Source organism: Macrobrachium rosenbergii, chromosome 2, assembly GCF_040412425.1.
Source record: "Macrobrachium rosenbergii isolate ZJJX-2024 chromosome 2, ASM4041242v1, whole genome shotgun sequence".
NCBI classification, from domain to species: Eukaryota; Metazoa; Arthropoda; class Malacostraca; order Decapoda; family Palaemonidae; genus Macrobrachium; species Macrobrachium rosenbergii.
In genome coordinates this window covers 63,247,839-63,275,355 of record NC_089742.1, presented here as the reverse complement: position 1 = coordinate 63,275,355, position 27,517 = coordinate 63,247,839, and the positions used below count along the sequence as shown (strand labels likewise).

General features: G+C 35.3%; 1 protein-coding gene and 1 long non-coding RNA gene across 13 annotated transcripts in view; one reads left to right on the top strand and one right to left on the bottom strand.

The window, feature by feature from the left end:
- PKD (serine/threonine-protein kinase D3) overlaps positions 1 to 27,517 on the top strand; it is a 273,053-nt gene that overhangs the window by 238,399 nt on the left and 7,137 nt on the right. For all 12 annotated transcript variants that reach the window (XM_067119831.1, XM_067119860.1, XM_067119879.1 and 9 more), the window contains 3 exons: positions 14,426 to 14,572; positions 17,412 to 17,595; positions 18,876 to 19,058. In XM_067119831.1, the coding sequence (XP_066975932.1) occupies positions 14,426 to 14,572; positions 17,412 to 17,595; positions 18,876 to 19,058 (514 nt within the window). The remainder of the gene's footprint in view (positions 1 to 14,425; positions 14,573 to 17,411; positions 17,596 to 18,875; positions 19,059 to 27,517) is intronic.
- The window catches only part of LOC136847887 (uncharacterized), a 49,768-nt gene continuing 37,080 nt past the window's right edge, over positions 14,830 to 27,517 (bottom strand). Inside the window, exon 2 of the long non-coding RNA XR_010855878.1 lies at positions 14,830 to 16,898. This is a non-coding gene — a long non-coding RNA (uncharacterized lncRNA). The remainder of the gene's footprint in view (positions 16,899 to 27,517) is intronic.

Here is a 27,517-nt window from a genome sequence, read left to right as displayed (position 1 = left end):
TTAATTGAGAAGGTCAATAAGTAGTTCTCATTGAGGGCTGCTCTCTCTCTTCCGGCGATCAACATGAAGTCATATGTATAACTCCTTCTCCTTTGACATCTTGGTGAATGTCAATAAATTTCTGGGAAACACATGCAGTTATGAAATCACTATATGACAACTTGGAATATTTCCATATAAAGGCCAAGAAGTTGGTATTTCAATCACTAGTCTGTCACATGAAAGGAAAATACAAGTGTACACAGGTGTACAAGAGTGGCATAAGGTTAGATAAGTTGCTTGATGTCATGGATGTGAGAGCATCGTTACCAGCTGAACTCCGATAACATCTTCATCTTGTCCATATCCTGTGTCAGCTGTTTGTCTTGCACATCAAGTGGGAGAAGTCAGACCTGGTACCATCTACTATGGATATGTATCGGAGGATGTGTAGATAAGGTGAAATGCCCAGTGGATGACTGACCCCAGTGATTGTCATTATTAATCCAGAAGTATCTGTTTAGATTGGATCCTGCTACAAGTTGTGGTAATCTAATCAGCCACCTTATCTCTTCAGAACACTGGTTCATTACAGATAACTCAGGACTGTCTCTATAGTTGCTACTTATCAGCTTTTGGTTGTCTGCAACTTGACCAGGTAGTCATCTTGCCATAGTTTCAGATGACATTCGGTAATCCTAGAACCTCAGTATTATTGACTATGGTTCCACCCTTCCAAGAAGTGTACTCTTTACAGATGCATCACACCAGGTATGGGGAGCTCATGTATTGGACCTTACAGCAGTGGGAACTAGGCCTCGTCGCATTAAGAATAATTCCATTAATCTTTGTAGTCAAGGCTTGATCCACGAGTGTATATTTGTCAAACAGGATCAAAACAGTTGGTGTGATAACAGAAAACTCAGGATATTTGTTTGGAGTAGTTGTTAGCACAGCTACAGTCGGAAGCGTGTTCTTTGCTTTGAATCAGTTCTTCTTTTCAGTAACAGAGTTATTGTTGATAGTGCAGCTGTTACCATGGTCAAAACTATCTGAGCTTGTTAAAGTTATAAACCTAAAAAACTCTAATAACACCATCTCTGCTGTAGTTAATTCTCCAAGTAGGAGGTCATGAAGGTTTTTTGTCATGCAGATCCCCATAAGGAATTATCCACCAGTAATTCCTGACAGTCCAAAAAATCTAGATGCAAGTACATAGTGGTTTGCAGGAACTTGGGCCATCTTCATCCTTTGTTAGTTATTTCCAGGTACAGAACTTCAGCCTTGTTCACACTTATCGTTTGTCATTTCAGCCAGTATCAAAACCTCAGCTGTAACTGCAAGGTCCATCAGTTGCCTCCATTAATAATACAGCCTCAAAAGGCATTTGCTACATCACTGTTACCATCAGGTAGAGGCATGGTTGTGTACCATGCATGGGCCTTAACCATGGTCTTGTCTGCATTTGCATTTGCCTAAGGACTCTTTCTCATTCATGAAATTCCCAGCTGTGTTTCAGAAACCATACTGATGTCATGCCTATCTCCCTGTGGTCAGTCAGTCTACTCCAGTATGTTGGAATGTCCTATTGGTTGCCTTTGCTGGGCACACAACTCTTGGCAGGTTGCAAAGCTGGGACCATGGTGATGTCTATCTTTTCCATCAGTCATGTCTTCCAGGTTTATGAACCTGGGGCAAGTTGAATGCCTGAGATCATTGCTAAGCTTGCCTGTCAACAGGCAATCATCTCACAGTTCTAGTATCATGTTTCTAAGTTCATAAGGTCACCAATATTAGGCTAATGTAAATTATGGGTTGTTGTAGTACAGAGAAAAGCAGGTAACTGCTGGGATCTGTGTTACCAGTCTTCTGTCTGTTAAACAAATGACTGTTGTGTCTTAAGGATTGAGAAACTGTGAATGCATGCTAGAATATGAGTGATAGGTTTTTATGAAAAAATCTGTTTAAAACAATGGATACAGTATTTATATTGTTGAGAAATTGTGTTTCGGAATTAATATCGATAAAAATAGGACAGTAACAGTAGATCCCCAGCTTGGTTAGCAATCAGATGATGAAGCAGATTCAGACTAGTTACCAAGATATCACCAAGTGCAGACAAAGACTGTTAACAATGGTGAAGGTCTGTATGTTTGTCACATACACTGTGAGTTAATGCCCATTCCCAACATGTCCCCTACGAGCTGATGAACCAAACCTATATATGGATGTCTCAGCCAGACTAGTTAAGTATTGATAGTAGATGGTTTTTTTTATGTACTGAAACTTCATGTTGGACCCATTAATGCAATGGTCTGATTAGCAGAAATTAGCCTTTGCTGGCATCTAAATTGTATAAGAACCATAAGGAGAATGCATGTTTATGTTCCATGTGAAGTTTTGATAAATGGATTCTTGATATTTAAAAAAAAATAAAACTGATAGAACTTACCAAGTTGAGTACTTTTATGGAATAAATATAAAACAAGAAAGGGAGGCTTCAGACAATATTAATTGCAGATAAGTGAGTATGTGCTGTGATGGTAGTCAATGTTATTTTGTCAAATATGTAGCCTACAAGAACTTGATGGTACTGTATTTAGTAATTAGAATTCAAATGATCCCCTTTAATGTCATGAAGCTCTGTTTTAGGTTATTTTAGAAAATGTGTGTTGCAAGATTGTATTGATCAGAGGTATGCGGTTTGTTTTGTAGTCACTCAGCTACGAGGAATTCACTTTTCTTCTTGTCAATCTTCAGTGTCCTAATTATGATTCCAGAATGTGTTATATCTACTGGTGGGCTTTGTGAGGATGACTGTATTGATTGCATTGTGAGTATGGTTGCTTTCTCATTGCTACTTATTTTTATCCTCAAGAAAAAAATCTTGTTTTGGCATGATTTTCACTAATTGTATATATAACCCACTTCAGTACAGTAATCTGTATTGGACAAGACCTACTGTGTTGAAGGTATGTTTTTCTCTACCTTTGAGTTGCATTTTTAGATGTGTTTTGTCCTTTTATTTTCTCTTTCTTTCTGAAGTAACCTCAAACCACTCGCCATGTTGAAGTACATCATATTGATACAGTATTGCCTTGTCAGACATGGAGACTAGTATGAAATGTTAACAATGATGAATTATGGCATTAAATGTAATGACATAGTCAGCCTCATTTTGATTGTTAGGGTTTTGACTCAGATTCAGGTTAAGTTACTTAATGATATGTCTGGACAAAAAGGAGTTAGATTTATTGAAAAAATAAAAATGGTAGACTGACTTTTCTGCTCTTTAGTAGCTTTGGAATTATATAATGAATTGAATCAATTTTAAAGAAGGATTTCAGTTGGAAAGTCAGTAAGACCAGGATCATTAGACTGTAAATGACAGATGTTCTGAAGTTAACTTGAAAAGTAAAGGAATAGGAGAAAGAAATTATGTAGAGATGATGATCCCCGGGTGTATTAGTGGCAGCTGTTGAGGCACAGAAGATGGTGGGATAAGAAAAGACAAGTTACCATAGTTTGCAATGAGAAGTCAAGTAAGTAGCTTGACAGGTAATGGCTATATGCTATACCTGTGTAATGTTCAAGAAATGTCTAGAGCAATTATAATATCTAAGAGGTTGAGAAAACAAGACTTGCTAAATACAATTAAATCTTCATATGAGGCTTTAATCATCTCAGAATGATAATTCTTAGATGACAAAATGACTGGCTGGACAAGCACAGACTTGCACGTTAACTCTTTCAGACTGGTCTAGTTATACATAACACCCCGAAACTGAGCGGACTTTAAAGTTGGCCACATCAATGGAAAGAGGAAGATAAGTAAATGCAAATTCTAAAATATTTTCTGTACCTTCCTTGGGAAGTTGAAAATGAATATTTCCAACCCTGTGAGGGGGCCTCTTTTTTGAGGCGTTCATAAGATATGTTAATTTTAGTGAGTTATACTTGTTCTCTAATATTTTTCTTTACATTAATTGGAAAATTACAATTACGTATCACATAATATTATAAAAGGTAAGAACCGAAAACCAGCAACAGTCCCCGAGTACATTCAAGGACAAATATGTACAAGATGTACTGGGAAGGGGAAATATAGTACCTTCCTCCTTGAAATCTCATGGGAGACTATTCTTCCTCATATTACTGAGCTGACGTGTGAGTGTTGCCATAAGAGTTGCCATAAATCATTCATGGCCCATTCATGTGATTTGAGGGATTCTCATGTGAGCACTTCTGGATCAAACTTAATATCGATTATTAATGCCTCACTAGACACATCCAGATGTAAGGGGTTAAGAGATACTTTTCAGAATTCAGATTGTTAAAAGGTGGCAGTGTAAAGGGAATATATGGTACTTATTTTTGTAGTGTAATTACTTTTTTAGCTCAATCATAATTTTGTAATATCAGTACTCTTTCTTGAACAACAGGGTATCAATAGACAGTTGATAAGAAATATTAGATAATTTGGATTTCCACTCTGCATCTTTCCATGATGAGTGGGTTTAATTAAATTATATTAGTTATGTGGGATATTGGTAAGCTAAGGGAGACAAATATTGTACAGTAGAAGGTATTTTCAGGGCAGTAGAGAAGACACTTTTTTTACTCCTTGTAAGACATTTATACAGATTAACTGTTTTAATTTTTTCTGATTTATAAATTTAAACTATGATTAGAGGGTCAAATTGATAGAATTTTCAAATCAAATATGGTATGTAGGAAGGAACATTTTCCACCAAGAAGCTGTGGTTGTTTTGTGTTAAATGTTATTAACTTTGTTCCAATTTTAAGGACTGTAATGAGTTGCACATCCAGTATCTAGAGAAAGACCAGGATCCGTTCCTGAGTCTGTCTAAATTGAATTTGTAAGCAAGTTTACAAGTTTATACAGTTCATACAGTGAGAGTTAGCCTAATGTGTGTACATACTGTAAACTATACCTTTCTGTGTTTGTAAAACACTTAAAAACCATTTCCAATACATTAAAACATCTTTGAAATACACGTACAGTAATACCTTGATCTTGTGCGCTTCGAGTTGCGCAAATTCACAGACATGCGATTTTTTCACAGACAGGTGACATTTGCAAAACCCTCTAGAAAAGTGCAGAAGTGTTTAATTTTTTAAGTAATTTATAGGTTTTCATGCTTTTATGTGTAAAATCTATATGAAAAATGTATTATTTTAATATTTGTATATGCATAAGTATGGTACAGTACAATGTAATTACAGCACGTACAGTAGTGTACTTTTACAAGATGTGATGCCCCTTAGCAAAGTTACTGCACTTTTCAAAAACGATACCCCCTGCAGAAAGTGTTTTGTTTAATTTTTGAAATAATTTATAATTTTTGATGCTTTAAGTGCAAAACCAGTATGGAAAATTTGTATTATTTATATTTTTGTAGATAAATATGATATAAAGGCAGGTGTTATATCCCCATATGTATTTCTCCCTCACTCTCTCATTCATAGTTAGCACTCATACGTATTTTTACAGCTTATTATTTCTCTGTACGCCTCTACCTGTACAGTACATAATTTTAAATTGATTGAATTTTACCTGTACCCTCTACAAACGTTACGTATGTTTTCTTTATTTTATTGAATTGTACCTTTGTTGTGACTGTGACTTAGGAAGTTTACCTAGTGACGCAATGAAAACATCTTTTACTCTGTGAGTGAAAAAGAAAATGGCATCCCATGAATTAGGGGCAACATTAGTGCATGTACATACCTACTGCAGATGCGCTAATACCTATTACAATACTGTACTCTATTTTTACGTCAACCATATATTTCATTTCATTTCATTTAAAAGTTAGCTTAATACTTTGGGAGCATGATTGGGATCATATGTAGTGTTTAAATAATAAGCATTTATTGGAATTTTTAGTGACTGTACCAAACTTAAGCGAATCCTTGCCTTACGCGATGGGTTCTGGAACCTAACTACGTACTGTATAAGTATATATGTACAGTATATATATATATATATTCACATCCAGATCAAGAGCAGGAATACAGAAGCAGATGACACAGTAACCATGTATTCTGACATTTCATGATTCTTAATCACATCATATATATATATATATATATATATATATATATATATATATATATATATATATATATATATATATATATATATATATATATATATATACACAGGCGGTCCCCGGTTTACGAGCTGGTTCCGTTCTTGCGCGGCGTCGTAACGAAAATCAATCCGTAAGCCGGAAAATCGTCAAAAATCATAAGAAAACCTTACTTTTAATGCTCTGGTTGCATTGAAAACAATGTAAACTGCATTGTTATTGAGTTTTACATCAAAAACCTTCAAATTATGATTATTCTGCCATTTTGGGGCCATATTTCTTCCGTTGGATCACGACATACGACCGTCGTAACTTGGAACATGCGCCGTAAATGGCGAAAATAATTTCTGATGAATATATTTGAAAAACATGTCGTAACCTCGAACGCGATAAATAAAACTGCTCAGTGAAACCCGGGACTGCCTGTATATATATATTTATATATATATATATATATATATATATATATATATATACATACATACATACATATACATTCATATACATACTCTCATAACCTTGAATTACAAGTCAGTGGCCCCTGTGATCTTGTTCCATATGAATAGGGTTCATCTTTTTGAATAATAATATATTCTATTTCATGGGATATTGAATATTTTTTATTACAAAGATTCATGTTCTGTCATATACTCCACATACAGCTTGAGTTCAGATTTTCTAGGCACTTGGTAGCTATGATGGGCTGTATACCCTATGAGGATTATGAGGACATGTCTGTCCCAAACACATCCCTCATGGTACTAGGGCACATGCGTTTGATATTTTTCTTTGATTGCTTAATGTTAGTTACCTTGCTTGTTATGATAATGGGTTTGGTGGCATTTTAAAGCTGAATAGGTGTACTATATCACAATATGGCTGAAAAACAAACACAAAAGCAGAACAGATATCACGGGCAAGATTTAGGCATAAGCAAACATTTTATTACTTTTACTAAAAAATTCTCAAAGATAGATATCCTTGTTTTTATGCAGTGCCAAATTAGGATAAATTGCATTTCTGTATGTATACAATTTATAACTATTTGTCCTCAAAAACGTGCAATGCAGATCATAGCCACTAAAATAAAGTAACACTCTGCAGTGCAGAAAAATATTACTATTAAAAAAAGAACTAAATTAAGATTACTTATTTTTGAACTAAGCAAAAGAACAATAAATTACTTTTCCATTGATATAAAATTCATGGCTATTTATACCATGTTCAGTAAAAGAGTGCAATAAAATTAGAAAAAAATATTCAATAGCATTTGGTGTAGTGAAACTCGATTTTAAGAATTCATGAAAAATAGCAATATACTCGTAGATATCAGTACTAAAGTAGCATAAATTGCCTTTCCACTTGTATCATACTGTACTCAATACAATTTTTGCATGCTGTTCCATAACAAAGGGCCATAATAGTTTCAAAGCTCTTTGAGGTTGGGAAGAATATTAATGCTGAGAGATGTCAAAAGCCCTCAGAGGGTAACATCAAAGTATTAGGCTATGATTTGCACATCAGAGTAATTTCTAATAATTGTAATGAATGAGGTTTTAGCATATAAAATACTATGATTGGCTATAAAGTGATATATATGCACTAGAAAATCAAGTAGTAAAAAGATGGAAAATAAGTACAGTAGTGATAATGGTAAACATGGAAGAATTGCACATGCTATTACCAACGTACAGCATTCATCAAAACTTTCATGTATCACATACTCTTCAAAGGGGTAGTTGATATGAAATAACAAAATCAAATACTTTTTTTAATAGAATATATGTAAAATACTGTGCTCTATTGTTTATTTTGCAATACCATTTTCATGATGCTTTTTTATATCTGCTGTGCGTATTGGTATTCTAGGGTTGGGGGGTGGGGTGAGCTTGCCACATATTAGCGAAGTTAGCTTATGAAGCATAATATTTTAACATAAAATACTATGACAGGTTGTAAAATTATATAATGCATTTGCACTTGAAAATCAGTAACAAAAAATGAATAATACATTTAATTTGCAACACAAGATTTACTTCCTAAATAGTGTCTGAACTTATGGATTTGTGTACTTATCAACTATGCTATCATTATTTTTATACTATTTCCATTTTAGATGTGATACAGTTTTAAATAAATCTATTAAATTGAAAGTTAAATATCCAGTACAGGTTAGTTTAGGATTGAAACTACATGGACTTGCTGTTAACTGTAAGATATTGGAAAATATTCAATTGCAGGCTATAATATAGGGTCTTTTGTTATTTTAAGAGACTGTTATCAGAAAGCAGACCCCCAAAATGTCTGTTAATCTGAGGTGCTATTGCAGTATGTAATAGATATTTTGAATAATTTAATACATATGCTCCAGACATGTATATGGTTACAGTCAAATGTAAAATTTTTTCCTCTTGGTTCTGTTGTATTTTTTAACATGAAATGCACACAGCAAATAACTGTCCTTATTTGGTGAAAATCTCATGTTACAGTTAATTTATTATATTGAATTCAGAGAAAGTGTTCAATGTTCGAGTTTCTTTTTTTCTCTGGGGAGTGACTAGGCAAGTTTTTTTATAGTCAGGAATGCAAGATTTTGTTATTAGTAATGCTGTCACATTTATACTCATGCATACACATTTGGGTAGTTTTGTTATCCTTAGGCAATAACTGGTGAAGCATATGTCATTGAATCAGTGTTACAGCCAGAATTAATCCAGATGCACTCTGATTAAGAGTGGCAGTCACAGGACCTTTGTAAAATAGCTTGAGCCGCAGCACACCTTGTTTAATAATTGTCTTGTCCTTTACTTTTTTATTTTTTCAATCATGAACTAATTATAATGTGAGAAAGCAATATATCTCAAACCTAGCTTTCATTGATTGCATCATGGAATTGAGTAGATGCAGTTTTCTTATGTAGTTTATATTTAATGGCCAATGGAAATATCCCCATGCTGCAAAAGTGTTGTTTCTCTTAATAAAACTATCTGCCTTACGTTCCAAGTTATATTTTCATGTGAATAATAATTGATATCCATAGGCTTCATAAAAAACATCTCAATCCAAAACGGACTTGATTTCAACATGTCAGTGGTACAAGGATTATACTGTAGCTCTGTCTTTCTTCATGGCTTAGATTATCTTTTTTTCTGTCTCTGAGAATTAAAGCTATACTGTACTGTGTTGATCATTGTCTTACTGTCTTAGCTGGTTTCTGAAGACAGACTTTCTCTTATCTTTCAAGCTCCTTGGTTTTATTGAGTTTCATATGTTACATTTCTTTTTAAACATTTTTCTGAGAGATTCAGTGCTTCGGTGTGTGTGTGTCCGTTTGAACTTGCTTTGTAGTCAGTAAAGAGGACATTCAAACTTTCTGTGTATACTGTGTGCATACATTGCTCATGGTTTTAAGGATTATGATAGGTTATGTAGATATTCAGTAAGAAGAAAATTGGACTTTTGTTCAAATTCAAGGAACTGTAAGCTGCTAGTATACTTGTCTTGCATTGATTGAAGTAACCATTATCTGTGTGGGAGACTTCTGTACATTTCATGTGAATTATGAACCATTGACTAAAGAGGTTAGTGACTGAGCAATTTTACAGAAGCATACTTAGCAAAAAAAAAAAAAAAAAAAAGGCTCCTAGGGGCCAGTAGGTTGCTAGTCATCATATAACTTGTTTTACTAATGCTGAAGTATCTTAGCTTTTTTTTTTCTTTTTGCAATTTCCAGAGACATATTTTTGTTTGGACTTGTCATTATAACATGCCCACACAGATGTAGGGAAAATATTAATTCAGCTTTTTCTTTAAAGGGCACCATTTTATCACGAACATTGTTTTTGCTGCAGTCATATATTTTTCTTCCTAAATATTTGTGGGAAATTGGTGCACATGCAGCTGAAAGACTTTTTGTGTCTTGGTATGTTGGAAAATCATGCTGATGTCATTAACTTTATTATTTCTCACAGGATGTAATTTTGAAATTTCAGGAATATACAGGATTTCATTTGTAAATTTCAGGAAATAGTTTTCTACATTTAAATTTTTTCAAAGCTCAGTTTATACTGCATTTTATTTACACTTTGAAAGGTTAATCAATGTCCTGCTTTTGTTTTATCTTGTTTACATAGGCGTATGCTTGATAAAATACTGGATACTGTACATCCATTCTTGAGCAGTTTGTTACTAGAAAGAAAAACCAAAGAGTAGAGAAACTTATAAGCAACAAGCCTCTCTGACCTTGAATTTTTGGTCGCCTTATGGCCTAAATATATTAAGTAATTAAGTAGAAAGAGAGAAAACAACAAGAATATGGCTCCATCCTTAAATTCAGTCAGCAAGAAAGTTATTCTTTGAATAATGCTCCATTTAGCAGCTAATTGCAGCATGGCAGTGATGATGGTAAAAATCAGCTGATGGTCTTGAAAGGGTAAACATTACCAGAATGCAAATGGCCCATTATCGCAATGATCATATTTGATAATAATACATGCAACATAATTGGGTACAGTAAGTAAAGTAAGTTTTATTGAAATCATTATTTGAAATACAAATGTACTACCTGACTTGCAAATGGATACCTCCCTCTCACCTTGATGCTATGGCTCAGCACTTGTGTAGAAGCTGGAAGTTACCTTGTGCGAGGGATATGCCTCAGATCTGGGACACTTTCTGCCTCTAGAGTGCAGTTTATGCAAAAAGCTTGTGTAATAGGATGCAGGGGATACAAAATAGGGTGGTGGTGTATACTAAATGAATTGCACGCTCTGAACACAGTATGGGTAAGGACTTTAGTTGGATGAAACCACTTAAAATTGCTTAGGTACCTAAGTAGAATGTTGAAAAAGGGACTCAGAGTTTATTTAGTTTAAATAAAAGGCTATGCTGACCAGTAAAGAACTAAAGGAAAATATGTAGTCTGGGAAGCCCCCATATGGATGATTGCTGACAAGATGTAATAGTAAATACAGTATCAGACTATTCTGTACCAAATTTTAAAATATCTTGGGAGTTTCTTAATATTGTTAAATTTAAATGGAAGAGTTAATTTTTGGTGCACAGAATGTATAGAAAGAGGTATTAGATGAAAGACAGAATAGGATTATGGAAGGGTAGAGGACAAACATTGTGCATCCTTGACAGTATGCTGGATTGTGAAGCCAGTATTGAGGGGCTACAGGGACAACATCAGTAGCCGAGACATTTTAGAAAGCAACTTGGATAAAACAAAACAAAAAAAAAAAAATAGCTCATTATTAAGAAGAAATCTAATTGAAGTACATGACCTCCGCTTCTCTCCGTGGGAGAAGAGATTATGAAGATGTTGGACCACAATAAATGCTGAGGTTCATTCCTGCAGCATATTGGGAAGATCATATTACAAATGTGGAAGTTGATTACAAATTGGTTTTCAGAGATTTGAATATATACATATTTCTGTTCTGAAGAGTGAGAAAGTTTGAACACATATTAATAAGGTGGGGTGGGATGGGGTGCACAGTCTGTCAGGTAAATAATATATAAAGAGGTTACTAGGGAAAAGGTCCAGAAGATCAGAGATCAAGATGGTTTGGAAATATTGCAAGAGCAGTTAGTCAGAAAAAGCCATATACTGTATATACTTGCTTATCATGCAACTTTTGAAGACCTAATTTTGAAGCTAATTTTAGGGGGTTCGCATAATACATGAGATATAAAATTAGTATATGCAATACTGTATTCACATACTGTATTAGTATCGTAATACAAAATACAAACATAACGAATATGCATCTTTTCCATGGATCTTTTAAAAATCTATGCTTTACTTCACTGTACCCAAGAATATTGTATGTACAGTATTCTTATATTACTATTGTATTATAAAATACAAAGATAGCGATCATGCATCATTTGCTTTGTGTAGGTTTTTGTGAACATGGGCAACGATACCATTTGGGAATTTTTGTTAGCCATCAAATTTCCGTTTAAAGATAACCATGGGGGAAAATTTCATCCCATCAGCCATACATGTTAAAACAACAGTAAAATGTGTTCTTTTGTGCCCAGTAGTTTTGATTAAAATACTTTTGTAATTTTATTTGCAGACAAGTTTGGTGGCATTTCGAAGTTTAGGGGAGTTTCATCCATGTTGCCAATGCACAATAATTTATAGTCATTAGCAGCTTGAACACTGTTTGTTTTCTCAGCTTCAGCTACAAATTGCAGCTTAGATTTAGCAATATGTTTCCTTGCTGATCTTTTCTCCTTAGCGATTAAGGGTATACAGTGCTGTAATGTAAAAATATATTGGTCCTAGTCTACTTGTCATTTGTAACATGACTGTGGAAATTATTTATTATCATACGATGGTTGAAATGCAAGTAAAACAGCTTTTGTTATCTGATTCTGTTGTTCATAGCAAAACAGCTGTTTTGCATTTGGTTGTTTATGGCTGTACACGAGTAATGCGTCACAACGATACTTTTATCATTCTCTTTTACTTTTTAACTTATTTAACTAGAAGATGAGCTAAAGAGATGGAGGAAAAGAGGTTAGTCTATTGTAATTTGGTCTCTCAAAAAAGGACCCCACATGATACACGATAGATGATAAAAAATTTTTTTATGGGCTAAAATTTTTGGGGGTAGCACGATACGCAAGATTGCACTTTACATGAGTATATACGGTATATAAAAGTTGCAGGATGGAGGCCTGCAAGAAGAACCAAGTAATCATGGAGAAAGGAGATAAGACCAGACTTGCATATTAGGAACAACTCTTTGGGCCAGCCCTATGAGAATTAAGAATGTTACCTCAGTGGTCTGGGTAAACCATGTCTTTTTATGCAGGTTAGGGTGTGGAATGTTTGTGTTATTACATATTCCATTTCAGGAAAATTTCAAGTGCTGGAGAGGTAATATTTAATTGTGTTAGAACTGCTAGGAACAGTAAAAACAAGAATGTGAATGAATAGAGGCAAATATTGAATTTAAAAATTTTTCAGAATGCGTTCGGTACAGTACCCACTATTACTGGCATTGAAAGCTCATATTCAGTTTATTGAGATAATATTGGATGCTGAATCTTCTATCACCAAAGTTTTGAGTTGTAAAAGTTGTGACGTGCTGTATATGTTTTTTATTTGTCTGTATAACTTGCATTATTGAAAGCAGGTTTCTTACAATTGAAGGTGAAGTATGAAGACCAAATATTTATATATAAATAACTTACTGTAGCCCTTAGTCTGATTAAACCTATCTATCTGATCATTGAATCGTAAAGCAGTGCAGTATAAGAAGTGAATTTAATTTTACTGCTAAACTTCAGCCCAACTGTATGATAGGTAGGTAATTCAACCTAGTGGTTGCAGGAGAGCGGAGAAAACTAATGTTATATCATAATCTTACAGGCAAAAAAAATTCATGATGATGGTAAATAACCCTTCTTGGTTAAAGCTTTCTCAACACGTGATATATATATTTAATTATTTTACCGTGTGTGTGTGTCGCAATTTGTCCTCTTAGTATGTAGGCAGTAATATTATAGAGGTTTACATTGTCATTAATATAAATTAGCTTAACGAGACCAACAAATCAAAACTCTAGGCTCATAAGGATGTCGCAAAAGACTCGTTCTGAAAGGTAAAAATTAGAATACTGTATAGTAAAGAAGTGGACAATTAGTTGGGAAGAGACCAAAGAAAATAAAAAATAAAAGAGGTAATGAAATATAAGTGGTAACCAAAGGGATACTGCAAGGGTGGCAGTACTGTACTGGTACATTGTGCTACGATGTACACCAGGTAGATTTTCCCTACGGGAGTAGTGTAGAGGTTATTGCAAAGAAATTCTAAATACAGTTATTCTTTGTAAGTAACAGTGGAAAAGTATTGTGTTAATATTTATCAGATGTGCAACTAGTTTTCTTGTATTATACCAAAGCCATTAGGGAATTTTAGTTTATCGTCATTCCAGAAAAGAGGAAGGCCTTGCAAATCTTCCAACTCTTAAGCCAGTTTAATCCATAAAAGTTTTTCATCCTCAAAGTGTTGTTAAATTGCATTATTTTATGTTCTTTTCTGTTGTTTATCACAGGCAAAGTTATTATGTTGAAGCAAATGGCATTTTTAAAAATAAGTCGGCTTAAGCATTTTCATTTCACTACTAAGTACATGTTCCATGTGGTTTTGTATGAATTCTTTTGAGGATGGTTTTGTATTATGAAGTTATTTCAGAGTTATTGTATTCAAGGAGTTAATTATTTTTTCACAAACAGAGGACTCAAATTTTTCCATTGTTTTAAAATTGTCATGTGGAAAAACATTACATTTCAGAACATTTTTTCAGGGTGTTGTCAACTTAGAAAGAATGTTTGAGACACCTGAAAGAATCTTTGTCGTTATGGAGAAATTAAAAGGAGATATGCTGGAGATGATTCTCTCGTCTGATAGAGGGAAACTTTCAGAAAGAATCACTAAATTCATCATATATCAGGTAAGTTGTCATAAGTGGAATATTCATATCCTCAATAGGCAGCAGCAGATTTTTAGGGTTTTGCTGAAAACGCAAGCCAAAAATGTTTGAAGTGCCAGAAAACATTGAAAGGTGCCAGGAAATCAGAACTTGACAGTGTGCTTTTCAAGGGGTTTAAGCTCCAACAAACTGAAGATGTAAGCATTTCCAGGGAGATACTGTACTTATGAAGCAGGCGAGAATTTTCATAAGGAACTAAATCTAACAAATGACAGTGATTTTTCATAAGCTTTGTTCTACGTTTAATAGCACAGAAATATATATGTGGAATGAGCTGGTAAGACTTGTTTACATAGGGTTTTTTTGGGGTGATTTATGTTATCCGGAAATATCTGTTGTCCGGCAGTGGCCTGGGCCCAAGGGAGCCAGTTTAAATAGGTCAGATTGTAACATAAAATAGAACAAATAAACAATATACATAATTTTAAAAATATCATGACAAAGATTAGACAAAGAAAGTACAATCCCAGAAGAATCTATTATATTAATTTCCTTGGCTGCCTTTGACTAGTCCAGTTTTCAGTTTCCTTTGTTTTAATCTTTTGACTGTATTATTTATCTTCCTTTTATCCATCACCATTAAATTAGTACACAGCAATCCATCCATTGTTATTAAATCTGTATAATGCCATCCATACTTTTCATCATCATGGAATCTATTTGTTTCACATTACATCTTGTGTGTTAGCAAGTTCTCTCTGGGCTTCTTAGAAAATGTGTTTTCCAGATTATATCTTTCACTTTGTTTTAATGATAATTACTTATAAAAGACACCTGAAGATAAACTGGCAGCATTAGAAACTGGCTGGAAAAGATATTTCCCTATTAAGGTATAGATCCCAATAAATGATCACCAGAAGGGCAAACAGAGCCTGAAAAAACAAAAGATGAAATAAGATAGTTAAGTAGTGGAACAAAATAAAAGCTTAGGCAACTCTGAGCAGTTGTCAGCAGCCCCATGGACACATGAAAGGTTAGACCATTACCTGCTAGGAATCTCAGGATCTGATTGGCAATGTACAATACCACTACTGTTCTTCCTGACTCTCAAACTAAAGACCCCACTATCTGGGACATTGTTAAAAGAATCCAAACATGGGCTGTATATGAGTGATGGATTTTTTATGAGTATAATAATTGCTAAAATAGTTTGAGAATACCACTGAATCACATTTTGGGATTTTTGAAGCTCAACTGAAGTACAGGGTGTCCCAAAATGATGGGACAAATTTGAAATGAAAGTATCGGATTATAATAATAACATTGTGTATAAAATACATTTATTACGTAACTAAAGGACAAGAATTCATCTTATTATCCAAGATTTGAATTTTACATCCTCTAGATGCTCACCATCATGAAGAGAACATTTGCACTAGCACTCTCTCTCTCTCTCAATCCAAACACAATATAGCTTAGCATATCAGTTGGAATGGCCATCATCACTTTGTTTTAGCTCCACAGCTGTGCAGGTAACCCTACAGGAAGTAGTTCAATGGGGGTTAGATTCAGTTATCTGGATGGTCAGTGGATGTCTCCAAATCTTGAAATGAGGTTCAAGGGGCATTGTTCTCAGAGTTGACATTGTCACTCATGCTGTATAACTAATGGTACCATCTTGTTGCTTCCACATGTGTGTCAGACCAAACCTTTGTATCTCTGAAATAAAGAAGCTGTTTAGCATATGGTTGTAGGGCTCAGCTGTAACTGACAGCTGCACCAAGTTCGTCCTCAAAACAGTAGGTGCCAATAACATATGCATGAGTCACTGCACTGCTTCCTTTACACTGTGCAAAGGTTTTTCACACATGATTCATGGGTTTGCTTGACATCAAAACTTTCAGTTTTCTTTATTAACATAATCAGAAAGGTCGAAATGAGCTTCATCTGATGTCAAGTGCTGCATAAAGTCCTCTTAACTGTATCTTATTAGGATACAGGTGCATGTTGTCTTTCAAAATCCTGAGAGCACTGGTGTGCGGAAAGTCTAGCTGTAAAGCCAGTTGATGGGTAAACTTCATGGGACTTTGCTCCAGGGCTTTCACCAGACATCAAGAGTTCTCTGCACTATGAGACATTTGAGGTTGACCTGGGGATTTTTTCTTGTTGGCATTGCCTGTCTCAAGGAAGTTGGTAACAGCACACAGGATCACCGTTTGGGATGGTGCCTGGTGCTTTCCAAATGCTGTTGGAATTTCCTTTGTGCTGAAATGATGGAGCTCTGGCTGGTAAAGTTTGCATCTGTTACATACACAATTTCTCTTGGGATTTTATGAGGATCCACTTTCTGCAAAAAAGAAATCAGATATCTGTTAAAAGTACAGTATATCAAAATTAACTCCACACCATATACATTAAAATACACAAAATTTTATATCAGACAAATGACTTGCTCTTGAAAATTAACGAAATGAGACACCCTGCATCTGTTTTTATATCATAATTGAAAACAGTAATACAGAAAAAAATGCCATAACCCTGCTGATGGAGTATCTTACAAAATCATGTCTTTGAGGGATTACTGACTTGTAGGATCTGGAGGTCTTGCCATATTTTGAAATATTAGTTTGTATGATTTATTCATTTTAAAGGGCTTTAGGAGTCTACCGAGTCACATCTTAAACCTAAATTATCTAGTTTTTTTATTTTACACATAAATCTGTTCCCAGTTGATTGTTGTAATGATATACTGTAAATGAACTTTGTCCAAATTGGCACTATACCATAATTGCATATTTTAAAGCCAAAAACATTAAAGCCAGATTCACATTTTCTTGGAGTATGTGGTTTTGTTTTTCAGATCTTGACAGCCCTGAAACACCTTCATAGCAAGAACATTGTACACTGTGATTTAAAGCCAGAAAATGTACTTCTGTCTTCAAGTAGTGACTTCCCACAAGTCAAGCTGTGTGACTTTGGCTTTGCTCGTATTATTGGAGAAAAATCATTCCGTAGGTCTGTTGTTGGGACCCCTGCATACTTAGGTAAGTACAGTATCATATTTTGTATATCCTTAGTAAAAGTATTTTCTTTTTTGATGGAAGCATTTATTTGTACAGCTAAAGCACAGTACCGAATTCATTTCAACAGCACAGTAATCTTTGATTATAAGATTTGAAAATTTGATTACTAAACTCCTGAAGCCTGACATAAATTATAAAACTCTATTATCAGCAATCATTTAGAATTTAAATCTAAAATCCCCAAACCCATGGAGTCAAAAAGAACATATTGCACATAAGAAATATGGACATACTGTGCATTGATTGCAAAATTCATAGTATTTTATTTCCAAGCTGATAAACACCTTTCATACATGCTTTCCAATAAGTTTATTCTTAACTCATAAGAATTTAGTCTAGTGCCTCATCAGTAAGATAATAGGTTAAAGATTACTATCCCAATATGTGGTCTTTTGAGTGCTATAATTTTAATAATGCTAGACTGATCTTTGGCTGAAGCTGAGCAAATGGGTAATGCAGTAGGTGTTTTTGGTAAACACAATTATATAAATTGCATTTTATTAAAGATATTAACTTGTAATAAAATGGAGAGAGAAAGACAGTCATCAATATAATTGCTTGCAGAAGGTATTGCCTGTTCATATGAAGCAAACAAAAGATTGCGTTTGGGGAAAATAGTTATTGGACATGATTAAACGATCAGGTAGCATTTAGATCTTGTATGCTTTGTTCAGTTGTGATTAGATAAAGTGAACAAAAAGGATACAAGTTATGGTTATATTTTGAATGAAATTTTATGTATAAACAATTTTCAATGGTACAAGAATGGTTTATATACATACATGCACCTCTTGTATGTTTGTGGTTTCTTTCATTACTTTCTTTACCTGTACTGTTTTCAATCTTTACCTCCTGTAATTTCTCTAAAAATAATTTAAACTATAACCTGCTCCAAAGTCCAGGTATACTCGTACATGCATTGCTTGTGGGTTTTGTGCTCATTAGTTTTTGTTCTGGTTGGTATGTATTTTTTGTTATCACTAGTTTACCTAATTAAAATTATTTACCTTGCTGCTACTACTTTACTTGAATTAGTTGCTTGACGTATAATATTCACTTATCTATTCCTTCTTAACATGTATTGTATTGTAATTTTCACTTTAAATGTATTTTTGTTGTGGCCTTTGTCGCCATCATTCCATTTTAATATTAAAAAAAAAATAGTCAGTGACCTTACTCTTGGATTCCTTTTGTGAAAGTACTGTATAGCAGCTTCCACCTTAAAAATTTTCTCTTTCCAGCCCCAGAAGTTTTACGTAACAAAGGCTACAATCGTTCCCTTGATATGTGGTCTGTCGGTGTCATCACGTACGTGTCTTTATCTGGAACATTCCCCTTCAATGAGGATGAAGATATAAATGATCAGATCCAGAATGCAGCTTTTATGTATCCTCCAAACCCTTGGAAAGAAATCACTCCAGATGGTGAGTACTGTGAAATAAATCGGAGTACAGCCACTAGTGAGGAAAAATTATTTAACATGTCAATTGAGAGTTTGCAAGCGTAGCTATAGGAATACACTCAGTGTTGTTTTAATTACTTGGCATCAGGAAGATGGAGTATTTTGATGGTTAGTAACGTGCTCTATGACTTATTTACGTGATGTTTGTAAAATTTAAGTAAAGTATAATCAACCAGAAGAAGCTCCTGTTATTTCTTTCTAGTTTTAATTTTAAGGGGCATTAAAAATACTATTGCATTTGTACAACTAACAAACCAGATATATCACTTGTACAGTCGGGGAAATGATTTCTTTTACCCCTTGAGTTCATGATACATTGTAAATGGCAATGCCACTTTTGTTTATGTAGTTAAGTAGTAATACTATTAGCTGATTGGTGCAGACGTCTCCTTACCAGTTAACATATATTTACTTAATTTCATAAAAACTAAAATACGTTGGTAAAAAAAAAATGTGAACAATCTGCAACGTGAAAAATGGGTTCATAAGTGTTTTTTCTCAGGATTATATAAAACACTTTAGAGGAGGGAAATTACGTAGAGTAATATCATCTTGTAGTGTCGTTTGGCTCCTGAGACTGACACAGGAGACAGAGATGGATGGTGAAAGGTTGGAAGAAGGTAGAAGTTGTTCCGAGGGTAGGGACCATGAACTGTCTAATCAAACCACGCTTAGCTTCGTTAATGATTTTGTTTATAAGTCCAAAATCTTTAGAAGCTACTGCGGAATTTCCATTTCATCAATTGATACTGTTGCTACAGTGACTGAAAATAAATATCAATGCAATTGCTACAAAATCACATTCATTGTCCACAACCCATTTTTTCAAGACGAGAGAGAGAGAGAGTTGATATCATGTAATCACACAAATATCTAGCGAATGTAATTGCTTCATAATGGCATCACATAAATTTATTTTGCGTATCTACTTTCTTAAATGTGGCCAGCATTCTTTTATGATATTAATGAGTGAACAGCCAAGGCATGCCATTGCTCCAGCATTTACGTGGAAAACAAGTTCTTTCCTCATTACTCTCTTGGAAGCTTTGAGAACCAGTGTCAGGCAGCCTCTATCAAGGGATGGACACCAAAAAATATATAGCTTGTTTAAATATTGTCTAACACACACACACATATATATATATATATATATATATATATATATATATATATATATATATATATATATATATATATATATATATATTAAGTAATCCACTTACAGTTTCACCCGGTGATGTTGGACTGCTTTATTGTGAAATATGCACGATATTAGTATACATCAAATGCTCTCTGCTATGCTATTCTTCTACTTCACACACCCATGCAGAGGGACCTTGGGTGGATGGATTCCACTTAAACTATTAAAATTGGTTGTAGATGAATGACACTTCTCAGTTAACAGAATCCAGATCGAAGGTTTTATGATATGAACCTATGAAATCATGGGAGGTCACATTCAACTTCTGGTCTGATGGTTGGCTGCAGCAGCAGTGACTCTTGGCTCTGAGATGCAAATATTAGCTTTAATAGCAATTATGCTTCAATTGCTTGGTGCTGGTCATTGATCCCTTAGAGACACGCCAACATATAAATGACATATATATATATATATATATATATATATATATATATATACACAGTAGAACTATATATCCTCGATATGTACTAGAACTCAACATAATCGGATTTCAAATACTCTAAATGTTGAACACGTAAATTTTATATGGAGCTCAAAAACAACAAACCGGAATCCACCCAATGAATCATATGATGTTTGTAGAAAAAAGAGTTAAGGGCAGCTGCTGCTAGTTGGCGTTCTTCCCATGTTTATTTAAAAGCATTTAAAGCCCACACATGCTGCTGCTGCTGTTGAAAAACAAGCCAGATTATCACATTAAATTAATAATACAGTACAGTGAACCCCTGTATTCGCGGGTGATGCGTCCCACACACCCCCGCGAATAGGTCAAATCCGCGAATGCTTAAAACCCCTCTAAAAACACTTAGAACTGACCATTTTGATAGCTTAAATCAAGAAAAACCCTGTAAAAATGCTTATACCTGAGTATTTTAATAGTTTTATCACAAAAAGTGCATTTATTCATGAAAATTATATGAAAATACAGTAGTTAGTGAATATTTCTCAGTGAAAATACCGCGAATGGGCGAATTTTCCGCAAATGATGGCTAGATATGTTCCACAGAGAAACCCAGCGCTTGGGCTATGCCCTAAATTCCATAATCCATCCATCCGCGAATGCGTGAGTCTGCGAACCATGAGAACGCGAATACGGGGGGGTTTGTTTTACTGTATTTATAAGCCGAATTACTGTATGTCTGTTATCATAAAATTAAGAAATATTTCCTAAATTGCGTCGGAACTCGGCAGCTTGTGGCAGATGTAAACAAACCACAGCGCCACCATTCAATATTTATGGTAAATTTCATACAGAGTCTACTAGAATAGTGTACAAAATCACTGTAAAACATCTTTCAGTAAATATATTTACTGAAAGATGTTTTACAGTGATTTTGTGTAAACAAACCACAGTACCACCCTGGTGGTGTATCGCGGTACTAATTACATAAACATTCAATATTTATGGTAAAATTTACCATAAATATTGAATGGTTATGTAATTAGTACCGCGATACACCAGGGTGGTGCTGTGGTTTGTTTACATCTGCCACAAGCTGCCGAGTTCCGACGTAATTTAGGAAATTTTTCTTAATTTTATGATAACAGTCATACAGTAATTCGGCTTATAAATACTGTATTATTAATTTAATGTGATAATCTGGCTTGTTTTTCATTGTTATCATTATTAACAACAGTTTTCATGTGTACCGTTGCAGTACATTCTGGTAGTGCCTAGGCTACCTAGCCTAGCCTATGGCGCCGGTCTATCATCGGGTAATACACGCCGCATTGGTCATAGGCCAATTTTTTTGATACAGTATGCATTTAAAAATGTAAAAAGTGCTTGATACGGTGTTATTCAACTCTGAACTTATTTAATTGTAATTGTGTAAAGTTTTGTATAAAAAGGCAAGGTTAGGGTAATGACTGGTGGTCAGGAATGGATTAATCCATTTTCAGTTATTTCTTATGGGAGAAATTAACTCAGAATTCGACAAAATCAATCTCGACACTTCTTCTGGAACAAATTAGTTAATCGAGGACCGAGGTTCTACTGTTATATATATATATATATATATATATATATATATATATATATATAATTTATGTGAATAACATAATGTTTTTCATGATTTTTTCATACTGAAAAGGATATTTATTTTGTCTTAGCCAAGAACTAAAGATTATGAAATTTGCATGCAACAATGAAAATAGATAAAGCTCATTTTATTTTAGGCTACTATAGAATTTTTGTATATGGTAAACAAAGAACATATGCATTCTATATCCCAGTATCCATGCTATAAAGAATATTAACTAAGTATAATTTGAAAGTAAAAGAGCGTTTAGCAACAGTAAGTGGCTGATAAATCATGATTAAAACTGTGGCCTAATAAGATTGTAAATATTAAAAATAACTCCATATGAAAAGTTGTCCAAGTGATCTCAGCAGCAGTCGGTGGAAAGGAAACTTGGCCCTTCTTCTTGGGTAGACATCCTATATTCTTGGCCACAACAAATGAGCTCTAAAAAATGTTATCTGACAACTGCTACAAAGAATGTCTAAAAATAAAATTCCTATCAGGATCGCCGATACATTTCATGAAATTTTTATTAATTCAGATGTCTGTCCTTGCATTAGTATCATCTCCAAACTCCTGAGCATTTGTTGGGACATTGGTATTTCCAATAATTTTATTCATCCTTATTCTCACAAAAAATTTTGATTCTTTTCTGATAACGATATACAAACGGTTGGCTGTTCAAGATAGAACTACTTTTCCTCTGCTGTTCAATTGAATTACACAAATTTGACGGAATTTTCAGCGTAGAATAGATGATATTCAAAGGAAAATAGCTGGTTCTAATCAGCCAGTCAGAGGCAACCTTACGTCCAGTCATTCATTTGACGTTCTATGTAAATATTTGAACTCTAATGTAGCTAATTGTGTTCAGAAACATTTGAACGGGACAGGTCAAGGTTATGGTATTCGATAACTGAATTTATCCTACTGCAAACCACTGTTAAAAAAATGAATAAGAAAACTACACTTTTATTATAAAGTTTGACAGAATTAACTCAATATTTTCAGTCGTAGCTACATTATTTATTGTTTCAATGGGAAACAGAACTAGCTTCAAAAGGTTTAGGATTTAGGGGAAAAATCGTTAACGAAGCTATATATGCTTTGACAGTTCATCTCTACCTTACAAACAACTCCTCTCTCTTCCTGCACCCCCACCCACCGTCCCTCCAACTCTATTTCCTACGTCAGTTTAAAGAGCCTAACGCAAGTATATGATGATATTACACTATGTAATTTCCCTCTGATACAACATCTTATATAATCATAAAAAATCTTGTATAAAACCATGAATCACGTTGCACCCTTACAAACAACTCCTCTCTCTTCCTGCACCCCCACCCACCGTCCCTCCAACTCTATTTCCTACGTCAGTTTAAAGAGCCTAACGCAAGTATATGATGATATTACACTATGTAATTTCCCTCTGATACAACATCTTATATAATCATAAAAAATCTTGTATAAAACCATGAATCACGTTGCAGTTTGTTCGTATTTTTTTTGTTTTTTTTATGTTTGGTCATTTTATTTCTTTTGAAATAATCAAATGAATATATACTAAGAGGTAAGGAAACATCTCCACCAATAAGGCTTGCCTTTGAGACAGAGAATTCATTCATATTTTCAAAAGTTTCTACTACATAAACAAAAGCAGCGTTGCCATTTAGCGTCTAGTGAACGCAGGGGGTAAAAAGGAATCATTTCCCCGACTGTGCTTTAGTGTTCAGTATGTGTATTTTTAACAAGTGCTGATAACCTGCTAGTACAAACTGTAAAGGAAATTCTTATCCTTAAATTCTTCATCAAATGTATGTATACTTTGTTTGCTTAAGTAAACATAATTGTTCATTCTTTTTGTATAGTGGGTATAAAGTAAAAGTTTTCACTCTTAACCTTTTACTTATTGATGAGCACTAAAAGAACATTATTGTTCAGTGTTCATGTACGTAGTACATAAAAATCACAAATTTGAATTGTGAAAAAAGTTGTACTTCTTAGCAAGATCTACTAAACCTGTGACAATTTCCCTTTGGTATTTCATCTGCTTGGTATATTTAGTGTTACCACCTCATCAGATGCATTAGACATCTGGCTGCTAGTTCAGTGACAAAATCTGACCTGTAACCAAGACCTTATAGTGTAGCCTACACTTGAACATTCAAGGTATCCCACAGCCAACTTGAATAGGCTATACATTAATTTTGTATATTTTCTAGACTAACCTAACCTGTATTTTTCACTACCGTTCGGTATAATGCAGACCATGGAGTTCACCAACTCTCTTCGAGGAAGCCAAGGCCAGGAGGAAGACTGTTTTCAGTCAAACCTCTGTCTGACGATTTACTCAGCGGCTTGAACGGAGCTCGAGTGAGACTACCCAGTACTAGAGTTAGGTACCATGTAGGAGGCTTAGGTCCCACATAGGAGGCTTGAGTTTCCAAGGAGAACAAGATTGCTCAAAGCTCTTGAACAATATAGAGATTTCCCAGGATGAAGAGATGTCCACATCTTTCAGATGGAGATCTAAACCTAAAGCAGCCCTATAGCCCTTAATAGCATAAACAGAAAGGCCTTTCTCTGTCCTGAGATAGATTAGGAAGTCAGCTATCTGTTGACCAGATGTTCCTAGTGGAGAGAAACCTTGTCGATGACAGCAATCACAATAGACAACCCACGTGCCCTGGTAAACGGCTGATGAAGATCTCCTGAGGTAGCTGGACATCTGAGTTGCTGCTCTGCAAGAAAAACCTCTCACTCGTAAGAGATATGGATAACCTCCAGCCATGAAGAGAGAGGGACCCTACCGATTGGTGGTACCTCTCTACATGAGGTTGGCAGAGAAGATTGTGCCAAGGGGGAATCTCTCTTGGTGCCGCTGAGAGCAGAGACGGAAGGTCCGGGAACCACTCTGCTTGAGGCCATAAAAGAGCAACTAAGGTCATCCTGAGATTCTTGGAACTCATCACTGTGTTCAGGACAAGACGGATCAGGCAGAATGGAGGAAAGGCGTAAACTTCTAGGTTGTCCCAAGGATATTGAGAAGCATCTTCCACTACAGCGAACGGATTTGGGACCACCGAACAATAAACCTCTAGCTTTCAGTTGAACCTTGTGGCGAAGAGGTCTAACACGGGTCTTCCCCATAGAGTAAACAGCATGTCCGGTACGTCCTGATGCAGACCACTCCATACCTAGAACTTGTCCCTGTTGACTTAGTTTGTCGGCCACTATATTACTTTTGCCTGGAATGTGTCAGTCATGAGCTCCACTGAGTTGTCTTATCACCCACTGGTGTAATTCGACCGTCAGAGAGAGAAGTTGGCGTAACACCAGCCCCCCATTTACTCACGTACACTACCACTGTAGTGTTGTCCAACATCAGAACGACAGAGTGACCTACCACCCTCTCCTGAAACTCATGAAGACCCAGGAAGGCAGCCTTCAACTCCAACACTTTGATGTGGAGTTGCTTGTCCTGAGGGTTCCATGCCCCCGAAGTTAGGAGTTCTTCCAGATGAGCATCCCAACCTTCAGAGGATGTGTCTGAGAACAGGAGAACATCTGCAGCGGGCAAATGAAGACGAGTTCCCTCTGTCAGGTTCTGGTCGCCCAACCATCACAGGAGGTCGCTTCTCACCTATGCCGACAGAGGGACCTGGAGCTGAGGGGAATCTCCTGCTGGGGACCAAAGCTCCTTCAGTCTCCACTCCAGGGACCAAATATGGAGATTCCCATGAGGGACCAGCTTCTCCAGAGAAGACAAGAGGCCCAGAACTACTTGCCACTGGTGAGCTGGTTGCTCCTCCCTTGAAAGGAAGGAGCGAGCTACTGCTCTAAACCTCTCCGTCCTCTGGTCCGACGGGAAAACCCTCGACAAGGCTGTGTCTAGTACCATACCCAGGTACAGAATCCTTTGGCTGGGAAGAAGATTGGACTTCTCCAGATTTATCATAACACCCAGGATGTGACAAAACTGGAGAAGATGGTTTCTGTCAAGAACTTACTTTAATATACTTAGAGCCAACTTAAATTCACTCAGTGTTAAAAAAAAAAATAAATTTATACACCTAGATTAAAAGAAACTTGCAATGTTTATCCAGGGTTCAAAATGTTTTGTGTTTTTATCATTTTTACATGCATCACTGTACTGTGATGCCATAATATCAGTACATGTTAAAAGTGCAAGTTTATTCTAATGCAGTAGTTCTTAACCTTTTTAGCACCACGTCCCCTCTAAGCTACTAGATCTTGAATGCGTGGTTGAATGCCAGAGAGTGCACAGCATAAATCCCCTTCAACATTCAGTCTGGTTATGTAATTGATCTAGAGAGCAACGAGCATGGAAAATGCAACTTCTCAAAGATACGTGGATCCAAACACAGTATCCGAAGAGCCTGATGTGAGATCAGAGGATAAGAGGAAGGTACTTGACCCAGATCATTTCAAGATCAAGTTCTTTGAAGTGTTCTTCAGCTATGAAGTTGAACTTTAACTCGAGAAACTCCTTGTGCACTTCATCTGAAACATCAGGTACTTCACATTGAAATGGGTTCCTGATGAATTTCCAGGCTTCATGCTTATCATCTATATCTGGGAATATCTAATGAAATCTGCTTTCAAGTCAGATAGATGAGTGATTATTTGTTTCTTTGACTCAGAATCAAGGTTACTGTGAATGGGAGCAGAGTCTAAGTTACTGAAACTGGCTGCTCCCTGCTGAATTCAACACTTCCAGAGGTCGAGTTTGGCCATGAAGGTTTGAATGGTATCATGGTGCTCGATAATGTTGATGTTTTTTCCTTGTAGTTTAAGGCTGAGAACATTCAGTGCTTCGAAGATGTCCACCAGGTAAGCTAGAGATAGCTAAAAGCCTTCAGACTGGAATTTGTCATGGAGGTCTGTCTTCTGCTGCAAATCTAGAAACATTGCTACTTCTCGTAGTTCATAAAGCCATCCAAGCATGTTCCCTTTTGACAACCATCTTGCTTTCATGTGAAACAAGAAACTTCTTTTTTGGATTCCATATCTTTATACAGCAGTTTGAAGAGATGACTGTTTAAGGCACCTGCTTTGATATAGTTGACTACCATGATAGCCACGTTCAGGACATCACTCATTTCAGCAGGTAAAGCTCTGGATGTTAGGGCTTCACGATGAAGTGTGCAGTGTGTACCTACAACAGATTTTTTC